The 13,043-nt window shown below is 35.1% G+C and overlaps 2 protein-coding genes across 22 annotated transcripts; one reads left to right on the top strand and one right to left on the bottom strand.

The window, feature by feature from the left end:
• The first annotated feature begins 1,153 nt into the window (after nucleotides 1–1,153).
• Nucleotides 1,154–7,570, top strand: Taf3 (TBP-associated factor 3). Of its 2 annotated transcripts, XM_020954202.2 has the most exons (8): nucleotides 1,154–1,488; nucleotides 1,554–2,078; nucleotides 2,310–3,839; nucleotides 3,905–4,012; nucleotides 5,077–5,801; nucleotides 5,935–6,262; nucleotides 6,327–6,831; nucleotides 6,892–7,570. In XM_020954202.2, the coding sequence occupies exons 1-8, from the start codon at nucleotides 1,323–1,325 to the stop codon at nucleotides 7,019–7,021; spliced, it is 4,017 nt and encodes a 1,338-aa protein (XP_020809861.2). In that variant the 5' UTR covers nucleotides 1,154–1,322; the 3' UTR covers nucleotides 7,022–7,570. The 2 variants fall into 2 exon arrangements, 1 of the variants encoding a protein (XP_020809861.2); XR_015270270.1 differs by lacking the exon at nucleotides 5,935–6,262.
• On the bottom strand, nucleotides 5,803–12,979 carry CaMKI (Calcium/calmodulin-dependent protein kinase I). Of its 20 annotated transcripts, none has more exons than XR_015270273.1 (12): nucleotides 12,565–12,661; nucleotides 12,419–12,509; nucleotides 11,619–11,836; nucleotides 11,414–11,548; nucleotides 10,983–11,027; nucleotides 10,660–10,734; nucleotides 10,024–10,162; nucleotides 9,142–9,406; nucleotides 8,951–9,077; nucleotides 8,524–8,611; nucleotides 8,121–8,462; nucleotides 5,803–6,231 (listed from the first exon to the last, which is right to left on the bottom strand). XR_015270273.1 is itself a non-coding variant. In XM_020954205.2 (12 exons), the coding sequence occupies exons 4-12, from the start codon at nucleotides 11,732–11,734 to the stop codon at nucleotides 8,199–8,201; spliced, it is 1,254 nt and encodes a 417-aa protein (XP_020809864.2). In that variant the 5' UTR covers nucleotides 11,735–11,836; nucleotides 11,904–12,090; nucleotides 12,419–12,509; nucleotides 12,565–12,657; the 3' UTR covers nucleotides 7,558–8,198. The 20 variants fall into 20 exon arrangements, 11 of the variants coding, with proteins under 11 accessions (XP_020809864.2, XP_086682551.1, XP_086682550.1 ...); XR_015270274.1 differs by having other exon boundaries at nucleotides 5,803–6,956; nucleotides 12,565–12,660; XR_015270279.1 differs by lacking the exon at nucleotides 10,983–11,027 and adding an exon at nucleotides 11,904–12,090 and having other exon boundaries at nucleotides 12,565–12,657.
• Between the last annotated feature and the right edge of the window lie 64 nt (nucleotides 12,980–13,043).

The raw sequence follows: 13,043 nt of genomic DNA, 5'->3' as shown, positions 1-13,043 counted from the left end.
TACGATTTGCTTTTGTCGATATTTTTTGTTGTATTGTTTGTTGAAATTAAAATACAAATAAATAATCTTTACAAATTAAAAAAAGAAAACAAACTTCTTTTACGATATTTTCAGCCGTTCAGCGACTCTGAGGTCGCTGAAAGTATCGACTAAATTACTAGGTTTGGCACAGAAAGACTTTTTCACTTGTAATCAAATAAAATTATTATTATAAACGGTTGTACGATTTATTTTTCAGAAAAATTTAATATATTATTTGAAAACTGTCAATTGTTAGAACGTAAGCAATTAAAAACATCATCACCTTTTACAGTGTAAAGGTTAACTAACATAAAGTTCTTGATCTGTATAAATTGTTGGCAGAATTTCAGGGGGTTTTATTCTTCTTTAGGTATAGAATTAGGCAGATTTGTAACCGTCCTGCAGCCCTCATACAATGTTTTTATTTAAGGCACGTAATACAATTACATTCGTCAGCTATTGCAAGTCTGACCCAAAATTACCAATAATAGCACTTAATAAAAAATGTTTTTGCGTTTTACGGCTTTTTCCTTGATTGTTCACCCTTGGACTATTTAAACATTTAAAATTATTCATTGACTTTTTTTCGACGTACCATATCCTGCAGATAATATTGGCTAAGTATCGCAAACATCGCCGATATTTTCAGTCATTCAGTCGCATGGGAATCCTCAAATAGTTATACTTTAGAAATTGCAACATTTTTAAATTGGTGTGAACCTAGTGGAATTAAAAATAATAATAATAATAATAATAAAGCTTCAAATTAATATTAACTCTATTTTAGTATTTTAGTAGTTTTTGGTTTATTAGTAGTTTTAGATCCGGACCCTCTTTTTTCGTTTTCGTTTGCCTATCTTAGTACCCGATATAGCGAAAAATCAAAGTTATTGTTTTTCTTTTGGCTCCGGTTTTTATGTGGAGTTCGGTCGCAAATTAAATATTTTGTTTAGGTTATGTTAGTATGAGATTTAATAAAAGGACGAAGGGATTTAGAAAACGTTAATGTAAAAAGAAATATTATTTTCTAAATCGCATAACCTATACTGACTGTTTATTTAAAATAGCGCTTCGACAAAACGAAAATGCAGGAATGAGCTCTTATTTCAGATTTATGTACCTTAAATATTAAATGATTTTATAATGGTAGTTATCGTAACAGTCAACCTTTATTGTAACGATGCCGAGTGTAATTAAGATATTAAAAATGAAAACATCGATAAAGGTATATATCGAAATTCTCCCATCTTTAGTTTGTAAAATAATAGAGAAAGAAGTTTCGTTTGCCAAAAAGAAGCAAAATGGCAGATAAATATTCATCAGATCTTTGTCGAGTTGTGATTGCTCAGATTACGCAAACTATAGGATATAGCAGCACTCTAAGTGCACCTTTGGAGCTTCTACAAGATGTTATGCAAAAGTTTATGGACGAGTTTGCCCGTGACCTCCATGGACACATGGAACATGGTGGGTCTCCTCAAATTTTTCTAAGCCACGAACTTTCTCACTTTCATTTAATCTTTTTACGTTAGCAAATCGTCTTGAGCCTAGTGTTAAGGATGCTCGTCACAGTTTTAAAAGTCTAAATATTAATGTACAAGAGTTATTGGATTATATTGGTAATGTAGAGCCAGTGGGTTTCACGCGCGATGTACCGCTGTTTCCCATTAAGAGGGCATCGAATATGAACTTTTTGAAACCTGGCAGTGCCGAAACTCTGACGAGGCCTATACACATCTTTGAATACTTGCCACCGATGCAGGAAACTGAGTGCAGGGAGACTGAAAGGGCAGAGTTCACACAGAAACTAGAGGATCTCTGTGCCAATACAGAAATTGTTGATAAACTTGGCTGCTTTAATCATCATAACATAGAGTCCCAGTCTTCGAACCCAGCTACGTTGCATTTCCCTTTATCAAGCAATAATAATAACGTTGAATCAGATCAGAACCGTTCTTCTATGTGGGAACTGAGCAGTGTGGTGATGACTACAGGCGGCTTTATCAGTCCTGCTATTGAAGGAAAACTACCAGAAACCGTTGTACCGGACATAATTGGTAAGATATTTCATCTTATGCTATGGATGGTCACATAAAGGTCAAGTTGTTCTTGTGAATATAGTTTTATATATATACAGTGCTCTCCTTAATAAGCAAATACTATTCAAGTATAACATAGATCATGTTATATTTAAACCTGTCTTTCAAGAACTGCAAAGATTGATTAATATGGGTTTTTTACCTACTATTATTGAATTCCCATTATTTTTGTTCTTTTATTTTCTCTAGAGGAATACAAAGGTCTAGATGCACCGCCCATAGCGGCGTTAATTCCCACACCGTTGGCCTGCTCCCCCAAATTAGAAACAACGTCAACTAGAAAGATAAAGGCACCATTGCCAGAACAAGAAATAGATAATGAAAAGCAAATATCTGCAACAATAACTGCAACAAATGTTAATTCGGAGCCATCACTATTTAATAATAATAATTTACCCACGCCCAAAGCATCAACTAAGAAAAATAAAAAACAGAAAGATGACTTAAGCCGCGATAAAACCGATTCAAAAACCCAGGAAAAAGCCCAAAAAAAAGCCATGAAGCTGTATCAAAAATTAGCAAAGAATGAAAGCGAAGAAAGTAAAATGTTTAATTTGAAAAGGTCAAGAAAGTCAGCCGACGGAAATAGGGCACAACAACTCGAAAAGCTTATGAGAAAAGAAGCTAAGCAAAGGCAAAAGCAATTAAAAGGCCTAACAATGGAAGATAAAAGTCTGAATTATGTGGAAAATCCTGAAAGTTTAAATGCAAGTGTGAGTTTCAATACAGGTAATACAGAACCTGTTAAAAGTTTCACTGACCCGATACCTGCTGTGCCTGCTAACCAAAATGATCACAGTTCAGGACTTATTTTGGCAGAAGCTAAAAAGACTTGCGAGCCAGAACGTAATAAATTGGATATATTCAAGAAAATTACAAAGCAAAGAATGGTTTTACCACCTAGCAACGCTTTTGGTAAACCCATAATAGCAGGAAACCCACCTGTAATAAGCCTACCGTCTGGGACAACCATAACTCCTACAAATGCAACAACACCGTTGGCTTTACCTTTAATTGCTTTAAATCCAGAGACAACGATAAGAAATTGTAATATAACGGAGCAAAAACAATCGTCAAAAGTTTACCCCATTGACATGTTAGTTAAGCCCAAGAAAAGGGGTCGGAAGCCGGGTGGAAAAAATCAAATAAAATCAACAAATCTTGCAGCATCTCAATCTTTAATTAACTTGCCCATTCCCAATTTAATAAATTCTGCAAACACATCCAGTGAGCAGCCACTTAACCTAAGCAATTTCACAGATCAGACAGTGAATTTAATTTCCAAAAATGTTATATTTAAAGAAAAAAAGGAAAGGAAAAAACTCAAATTAAAATATGAAACTCCGACTGATAAAAATGCCAAGGAAGTCAATAAGAACATGGCGTACACTTCTCCCGAAAAATTCTCTTCTTTAACAAAAATGAATGTAGTTCGTGATCAGTTTGTCACGTCCCCAAACGCAACTGCTGCACCCATGTACTCCGCCCATCAAGGAGCAGCAGGGGCAGGTATGGTAGCAATGCCTTTACTGCCTCTCCTACATTTTCCGCCGCAACCGGGTTTGATACCCACGGGGCCACCACCTGGGATTTTCCCTGGAGTAGTACCTGGTCTGGTGGGATTTGGTGGGGGAAACAATGCGAACAAGGTGGGAATGCCTCCGTTTTTTGCCTTCTCGGGTCCACCAGATACTTCTGTTGCTGTCAAAAATGATGATGGTATGTAAAAACTCAACAAAACTAGTTAAAAAATAAATAGTAAATAAACAAAAATCCATTCATAGCTACAAACTTGGATCAAGTGAACTTGTTTGGGAGGAGGTCCTCCGAAAATCGAAACTACTGCAATGTTGCACCATTAATTCCGCCCGACACTATGAAACTAACCGAATGTAAGTTATTACATCACAACATAAAAGCACTTTTTTATCGAAAATGAATTAATTAGGAACAAGAACTTTACCCGATTTGGGCTTAAAAATTCACTTTGAGAGTATATCTTCCTAATTTTGATGAAGCATTTTTTCTCTTGCTCTTTAATTTAACAAAATGTAATCGAAAATCAAGAATAATAGGTATATTTTAAATTAATATAAATAAGTTAACAACTGAAAAGTTGTATTTTTTTCTAAAAAGGTGTCCGACTTTTCCTATGACAGCTATATGATATAGTCGTCCGATCCCGCCCGTTCCATGTTATATACTAGTAAGAGAATATAGAAGACTATACGCAAAGTTTCAATCCGATAACTTCAAAATGGAGAGACCAGCGCGAAAAGGACAGACTGACAGGGTTAGGTCGAAGGAAAATTACCACCTTCGTCACGGGTTTCATATGTGAGGCCCAACGCTTAGGTTTTGTTGTTCCAAACTCGTGATATGCTGTTTTTACCGGCTTTCTGCAAGCAAATTTGATTTCCTGGATCAATTCGAAACGCGTGTATCTTTGGTAACTTCATTTACATGTTGGTCATATTTTGACGTCGATGGCCGTCCGTCAACACGTTCCGAACCTTCTTTAAAGTCATTGTACCACTTAAAAACATTTCTCTGCGAGATAGTAGAATCACAAAAAAGCCTTTCGGAATATCCTCAACGTTTTCGTAGCCGAAATTTCATTCTGCAAACAAAATTTGAAAGCTCTTCTCTGCTCAATCAAATCAGCATTGTAAAATCTAAAAATTGACTCTTGGTTTTTGGTAAATGTATTACTGATAATGGCATTGACATAACATTTCTTCCAGATGTCATTTACAATCCTGCCAACTCATGAAAAAAGAAAATAAAATGAAAATGTTTAGACCTCGAAAATTAAATGAAATATTGGACTTATTTTTTGCCCAGATTAGTACATATAGTTTAAAATATTAAATGCAGAAGTTTAGACATTCAACAAACTTTGTCTCACAGCAACTTTAATTAATTAACTTTTTTTTTTCTTTCTTTTACATAAAAGGTGGCGATGTAGCTTGTGTGCCTACAAATGTGGACAATTCATATACGATGACGCTGCAAAAAAGTAAAGCTACTGGCAATCTGGGCGACCCCATTGAAGTCTCAGACGAAGAATCCGATGAAGCTATAGACAAAATAGAAACCCCGAAATTATTTGAAAACAAGTCCGAGTTGGATTTAAGAAATATACTGCCTATACCTGATAAGGTTAAAAATTTCAAGAGCCCCGTGAAATTGAGCCTTGTAGGCTGTGCCCCTCCAACAACCAGCTCCACATCCTCTATTTCTTCCTCATCAACATTTCCGCCGCGATTCGAATTATCCACTTTTATGGGCGGCGGCGACAAGTTCAGTTTGGCAGGTGGAGCAGATCTTATTCCACTGTCACGCGTGGATTGCGGCTCTGCATATTCCTCGCAAAAAGTTCCCTCCAATAGCTTGACAGCTCAGCATAATACCAACGATGATCATCAATCGTTTTTGCCAAAGTTTCCGACATACGAGGACATTACCATTATACCAACCGGAGTAGTATCTTCGACAGATCTCAAGCAGCGCAAGCATCACAAGAAGCTAAAGAAAATAAAAGAGGGCAAGGTCAAGAAAAAAAAGGACAAGAAGGAAAAAACTAAAGAAAAGGATCTTATTTTGGGAGGCGGCATAACGACCACATCCGAAAAGAGTGACAAAAAAAAGAAGGAGAAGAAAAAGAAAGAGAAGCAACAGGTTTGTATCTTTTAAATTCTTTGTAAGTTTAAGTTTTTTTTTATTTTTATTTTTTTTACAACTTTAAATGTGTTACAAATGGTTAAGTTTTCAAAGTCGCCACAAGCTGATCGTATTACACTATATATTATAGACCACATCAATAATCCATATACCCGATGATGACGGGAATGAGGGTTTGCCTTTAACGAACAACATCGTCCAACATGGCCCCGCTCCAAACCTTTTTGTGGGCACAACACCTGCAACTGCAATTTCCCCAAAGTCGACTCCGACTCCTTCTCCAACACAGATTCCAAAATTAACGCTGAAACTAAGTGGGAAATCCACGCCTTTGCCACTTCCAGTTGGTGAAACGATGGATATAAAAACACCTCCGACTATCCAACGGGAAAGAGATCATTCGCCGGAACTTGCTCGCTTCTCTCCACTGGTCACAGGTCCACCGAAAACGAAACAATGTATTATTTTTAACCATAACCAATTAAATAATAATGTAACTAAAAATTTTCTCCTAATTTTCAGCTGATACAATCTCTGCAATGGCAATCGCACCTCCCCTAGGGAATCTTGCAGGCTATTCTCCTGCTAATCCTACAGCTGTGCAGATGCCTTCTCTGGTGCCTAGTCCGACGAATACAAGGACTCTACATCCACCAATGGCATCAGCTCCATCCTCCTGGATGTCGATCTCAAATGACAGCACTAATACACATACCTCAGCTACGTGTACGCTCTCTGCCAACTCCGTTCTATTGCCACAACAATTAATGCTGATGACGACGCCTCCAAAACCAAATATAAATAATTTTCCATCAACGAACGTCGCAGCAGCAACCACCGGAAGAACGTCTTCATCCAATAGTCCCGCAGAAAATCCCTCCCAAGTTTTGGAAACCAAAAATCACCACCGACCTTCATCCTATGTGGATGCCGAAGGCAATCGAATTTGGATTTGTCCTTCGTGCGGTAAAGTGGATGACGGTTCTGCCATGATTGGCTGCGATGGCTGCGATGCCTGGTATCATTGGTATTTATTTACTCATTTAAAAATTTCTATTATACTATTAAAATGAAATATATATTTTAGGATCTGTGTGGGCATAACCATAGCTCCCAAGGACAACGATGATTGGTTCTGTCGTGTTTGCATCACTAAAAAGAAAGTTGGGAGTTCGGATAAAAAGGCAAAGAAACGAAATAAGAAAAAAATAAACTAAAAAGCTAAAAAATGCATATTAAACATATTTTAAATAAACACACCTGACAGCTTAATAATTAAATTATCATCAACGGAAAAGGATTGGCTGGAAGTACTGTTGCCCTGTGTGCGGAGAATGTGCCTGTTTTCTGCGGAGTTATTCATAAAGAGACTGCCGGCAGTTGATCCGAGAGAGCAGTTTCCAACCCTTGTATCGGTTGAACTCGATTAGTATGTTTTTTTTAAGCATTTAAGCTCTGGAATTTGTTCAGAATGAATTATATTGCTGCCCATTTCCGACAATCGCTGTCTATCAAACGCAATAATTTGGTTAAGCGCAATCTAGACGTTCACTCTGTATTTTCATTGATTTCGATACATAACTCGCATCAGTGTAAATGGTGTATAAATTAATATAGATATGTATTCATTTTTGAATCGACTAAGAAACAAGTTATTTTAGTTGCTGTTCCAAATTTTAAGATATTCTTGATTAAGACCACAATTACTATCCCATCCCATGTTTATTATTTTAAAATTAATAAATGCTCATAATTTTTGAGAAACATTTAATATGCTTTCATTCCCAGTTACGAGTGTTTTGTTCTTTTCCAAAATACTAAGATGAGTGAGTGCCCAATATAAAAGTTATTGCATATAGTCTCGATCATTATCGAGACATCACCATTATCTTAGAAGACGTTCAAAACAACAAAAAAAGTAGGCAGAAATTAATATTATTTTTCAAGTTATGCGTGGCGCCATCATTACAATATTTTAATGGTAGATACTATCTACCAGATAGCATCAAAATTGTAAATATCTCAGCAAAGAAACTGTATTCTGTATTATTTTTACAAGTTATTTAAATATCGTTATAGTGAATAGATTAACTAAAAGCCCTCGACGGAAGACTGCAAAATAAAAACTCTACTGTGTTAATTACGATCAAACCGATGGTTATACAAGTTCTTAAGCATATGGCCGGTTATAGGGATTATTATGCGGTGTACTTTTTTGGACACCGCTTTGACTTTGACTTCTATTAAGAGTATGTTTTTTGTTAGCAGATTTAAAAGAATTGGCTTTGATTACTAAACATCAGTGAGAATACTTACTTGAAACTAGAACAAATGTAAAAATTCAAGAAATTGTTATTGAGAAAACTGCAGATATTTTAACAATGATTTTCATATTTAAATTGTAGCTCCATTGGCATTGTTCGCTTCCAGGTCATCCTTCGGATCCTTAGGCAAACAAAGAATTTGTGCTGTGGCAGCGGCGCTTGTTCCAGTTCCTTCTCCAGATGCTGTTTCAGCTTCTGAAGCTGTTGCGTTTATAGGTCCTTTCTTAAGGGTACTGCTATTGCCAGTGGAATCACTATTTGCACTACTACTATTATTGCTGCTGAGCGCCATCCGTTGCATTTGCCGTATAACTGTGGCCGCATAGTAAGCTTGCTAAAAACAAATGATACTATACTAAATATACATACATATAATACTTAAATTTACAACGCACCTTCCAGCGTGATTTTGCAAAGTTCTTTTTCAGCTGCTCTGAGACGGTTCCATGGATATTTCTGCTACTCGCCTCATTGCCAGAAATCCTACAATAAATACGGGGCAACATATGTTAAAAAATTATCTGCACTACAAAATGAGGGCTATCTTTAGAGTATTTATTTTCTCAGATTATTAAATTTAAAAATCGTATTTTTTGACCAATATTTCACAAAAAAGATATTACAAAGCAAGCATACAATACTATATCACAAGGGTAGTGCTTAATCATTTATTGTAACCACGGTAAAACTAAGAATATTTTTCAACTCGAAGTTTTGAGAAAAAAAATAAAAATATATATATATATACATAGGTATATATATTTCAAATAAATTCCGAATAGATATGCTAATTTTTATATTAGATATGCATGTATTACTTACCAGGCATGAGCCAACGCTTGCTTACATGTATATCGCTTTTCTACGGTAACACACATTAGGTTTCTTATAAAATGTTTGGCTGACTCGCTGATTTCGTCCCAATACGGCGAATCAAATTCAAATTCCCCTAAAAACGAAAATTATTTCTTCAAATTTATTAATACACTTCGTAGATATTTTAATACCAATACCTTTTAAAATCTGGGCGAATAAATTGGCATCGTTTTCATCATAAAACGGGGGATAGCCACATAATAGAATGTAGGATATTACCCCAATACTCCACACATCGACGGCTTTGCCATATGGCTTTTGCGCTAGCACCTCGGGTGCAACATAGCCGGGCGTTCCACATGCCGTTGCCATAATGCCAGAGTCTTCCATTTTAGATAAGCCAAAATCGCTAATCATTATTTTGCTATCATCTTCAGCGCTGTAGTATAGCAAATTTTCCGGCTGTTCACGAATAATAATATTGTTACTATTTTTATATTATCATTATTCTGTTACTATTTTCGATTTGCTCACAGTTGGTCTTGCTCAAAATTTCCGACCAAATCATCTTTTAGCTGCGGCGCTTGCATACCAAAAGAGCGTTTAATTTTTTCGAGCAGAAACAAGCTTGGTACTGTACAGAGCTAAAACCTGGCAGCCCTACAAATATGTATCTTATATATAGCTACGATATCTTCATTCAGCTACGCAGTAGGCAATTGAAATAAATCCTAGAATAAATTTCGGTATAGTAACCCACCATCCGTTGATCGGTGGTCCATAAGGTTTTGCCGTTCCGAAATTGTTTAGTTTGTTCTCCATTCATATTTGCTTTTGGAGTTCTCCTTCTTGACAATGAAAATTTGAACACTCATTACGAAAACGTAAGCAAAGATGTAAAGGGACAAATTTATTTGAAAAAAAGTTATTGCATGGAATTCTTGTAGCCGGAAGGCTAATGTGGACATAACGGGCATTGAATTTAGCTAACAAGGGACATTCAAGTCAATGTGACGCTTTTGAAAAAAAATTAAAAAAATTTATCTAACATTGTCAAAGCAATATTCAGCGCTGCTTACCTTCAGATCACGATGCACGACACCCTGTTCATGCATGTAATCGACAGCCTCTAGAATTTGTCTGATCAGATGAGAAGCGTCCTTTTCCGTGTATGATCCCTTTTCAACAATCCGATCGAAAAGTTCACCACCAGTAACTCTGTAAAATTACAGAAAAAATAGAGAAACAAGAGAGGAGGATAACTTCGGCACGCCGAAGTTTGTATACCCCTGCAGCTTGCAATTGGATCATTAAAACCATATCCGTTCAAAGGATGTAACGCCAACTCTTCTTTGCTCAAATCTCGAAGTGTATGAAAATATGTTGAAAACAGGAAAAGTATCACATTTTTATAATTTTGTTCCTATGGCAGCTATTTGATATAGCTTTCCGATCTGGACCGTTCCGACTTATATAATAATGAAAATTGAAGGTAACGATCTTTCAGATGAGCTGTCTGATGATTGACTAGTTTTTCTAGAAACGGGCAGACACATCCTTGATCGGCTCGGCTGTTGTAAAAATATATGTATGTATTTTATAAGATCTGAAACCAGTCCTGGCAACGCTAGCTTGTGACTAAACTTTTAATACCCTGCAGAAGTATAATAAAAAAATATCTAGTGAAAATAGGACGGAATATAGTAATCACATACAACTCCATGACGAGATACACTTTGGATTTGTCCTCATATGTTTCCAACAGTTGTACTATATTTGGATGTGTTAACCTGAAAAGGTAGAATTATGTAGATATATTTTAATTATTTTTCAATATTTGTAAATGATTTTTACATTCAAAAAGCATTAACTTGTATTTTTAAAAGGTTCTGTTGTTTTCCTCAAAGTTTATATTAATGAACGTTATTTTTGCACCCTGAAGCATGCTTATGCATGTTTTTTAAACTCAGCATTTATTTTGAAATAAACTCAAAATGTCTCAGCTCAACACAGAGGATCTCGGGGAAATAGAACTCACCGCCTTCCATTTGGACATTTGCCATCGAAATGATTTGCACTGAACCTAAACATATGAAAAGAAAGCAAATTAAAGCAAACAGGAAAGTGTTTTGACAAAAAAAAAAGTATAAAAAAAACAATATACAAATAAACAAGAAAATAAATTTATTTAAAATAGTATAGATAGATTTGATTGAATTATTGCATATTGCAGCCGAAGGTAAATCTGTATTGAACATAAAATATTTTATTAGACGAAAAACATAAACAGAATAATCAAAAACGCGTTAATTCATTAACATTTTTATGAAAGCAAAATTCAATAAAAATGATGTATCCCAAATTAGAATCCTCAATCTAACTTTTACCCTGTTAACCAGCCCACATGACGATATTACCATATTTTTATATATGTATGTATGTACACGTGTGTGTATGTATATTTCTTACCTCCTCAGCACACGTATTTCATTTTCCAGTGATTCTTCCTTGCCCTTTAACGCTTTCTTATCGATTATTTTAACGGCAAAATGATCACCTGGCGTCTCTTTACTTTCGGCTAAACGTACTTCTGAGAAGGCACCACTGTCGTTGAAAAAGATTAAATATGTATATTACTCTATAAATACAAATTATTCTTCCTTCTGCTACTTACGTCCCCAACAGTCCATGGAGATTATATTTCTCTTCAATTGACACTTGTTTGTTTAACTCCTTGATATCTCTCGCCTTGGCCTTCTTCCCAGAATCCTTTTTGCCAAAGAGAGGCATTTTTTCGTAAGATTTACAATCGTTTTGGACTTAGGATTTCAGAAGTTAACTGCATAGGTATTGCGCATAATTATATTGACTTCAGACTTCAAACAATATTGTCTGAAAAATGAAAAATATATTATGTATCAGTATCAGTAAAATGTACTTGTTTTTCATTCGAGCTTACAATTAAGTATGTCACGGCTCAGAGTTTGCGGTTAAAGGTTAGTTTTGAGCTGATTATGACTTAGAAACGCGAACATTTTCTCGAGAATAATACCCATATGTACTTATTTATACACAACAAAATGTTTACGTAGTATAGATACATACATATATGTCCATACATAGGTACTTGTATATTTTGAGTGGTTCTAATTTGTTTATGTACAAAGTAAAATAAGAAAATATTTGTATTCAGGCGATTTGTTAACGAACATAACACAGAATCACGATATATTGTATCACAGAAATCACGTACATTTACAGTAGCTTGTACTAAAATATTTTTGTTTAATTTCAAGAAAGTTAGTGTGACATATTTTATTATTAATTTTATTTGTAAAACGACGAAATGGAAATAAGAATGTTAATTTTTGTCACATGCACTTATATTAGAAACATTTATATACGAATATTTTTATGGAATGGTAATATTAATAATAATAATAATAATAATAATAGTAAAAAATGGTAACTTGCATATTTCACAATTGTCTGCTCGCTCTAGATATGCATTTAACATTTGTGCACTTTAAAGCTTTCTATTATATGTATTTCAAAACGATAACACCTAAAGTGAAATAACAATTAAAAATATTTTGTGTTATATTGATTTATTGATTTACACTCAGGCGCATGCGAAACTTATAGAAGCACAATTAGAGTGGGCACAATCGATAGCAATCAAACACCTTCGAAAGTAGTCGATGGTGTCACCGATAGCTGGCGGATTTCAAAAGAAGGAACAATCGATTTTTCAGCAAGGCAAGCAATATTGTTTTGAGATGGAAAACTTAATAAGAAAAATTGTATTTATTTGGTCGTTGATGCACTACTGCCAGGAAACACAAGTGGTCCTTGTAATACCAAGCATGTTATTGCGTGTTAACTGATTGTTTGCTTTCATGCCTGCTGAGTGGTTTAGTATTAAACTTGTTACTTCAAAAGAGCTATCTACTTTTGACGTTATTGTATATAAATTAAGTAACTGATCTACAGTTATACAACACTAAAAGTTCGATATGATCGATCTAGTGTTTCTACTCCGTACGAGATAATTGAGCTGATATTACAAGTCAACACATCCCAAGTTACCATGGAGTAG

This window comes from Drosophila serrata, unplaced genomic scaffold (assembly GCF_035046125.1).
Source record: "Drosophila serrata isolate PLE 108 unplaced genomic scaffold, ASM3504612v1 contig_160, whole genome shotgun sequence".
Taxonomy (NCBI): Eukaryota; Metazoa; Arthropoda; class Insecta; order Diptera; family Drosophilidae; genus Drosophila; species Drosophila serrata.
Note: the sequence above shows the minus strand (reverse complement) of the source record. Positions and strands in the feature narration are given on the sequence as shown.

Bases quoted from the DNA above. Each gene is read 5' to 3' on its own strand.
- Taf3 (XM_020954202.2), top strand. From the start codon at position 1,323: ATGGCAGATAAATATTCATCAGATCTTTGTCGAGTTGTGATTGCTCAG. The intron at 5,802-5,934 runs GTTTGTATCTTT...TATATATTATAG, and splicing joins AAAAGAAAGAGAAGCAACAG to ACCACATCAATAATCCATAT. The intron at 6,832-6,891 runs GTATTTATTTAC...TATATATTTTAG, and splicing joins TGCGATGCCTGGTATCATTG to GATCTGTGTGGGCATAACCA.
- CaMKI (XM_086826425.1), bottom strand. From the start codon at position 11,734: ATGCCTCTCTTTGGCAAAAAGGATTCTGGGAAGAAGGCCAAGGCGAGA. The intron at 10,735-10,982 runs GTGAGTTCTATT...CTACCTTTTCAG, and splicing joins AAATGTCCAAATGGAAGGCG to GTTAACACATCCAAATATAG. The intron at 9,407-10,023 runs GTAAGCAGCGCT...ATTCGTGAACAG, and splicing joins TCGTGCATCGTGATCTGAAG to CCGGAAAATTTGCTATACTA.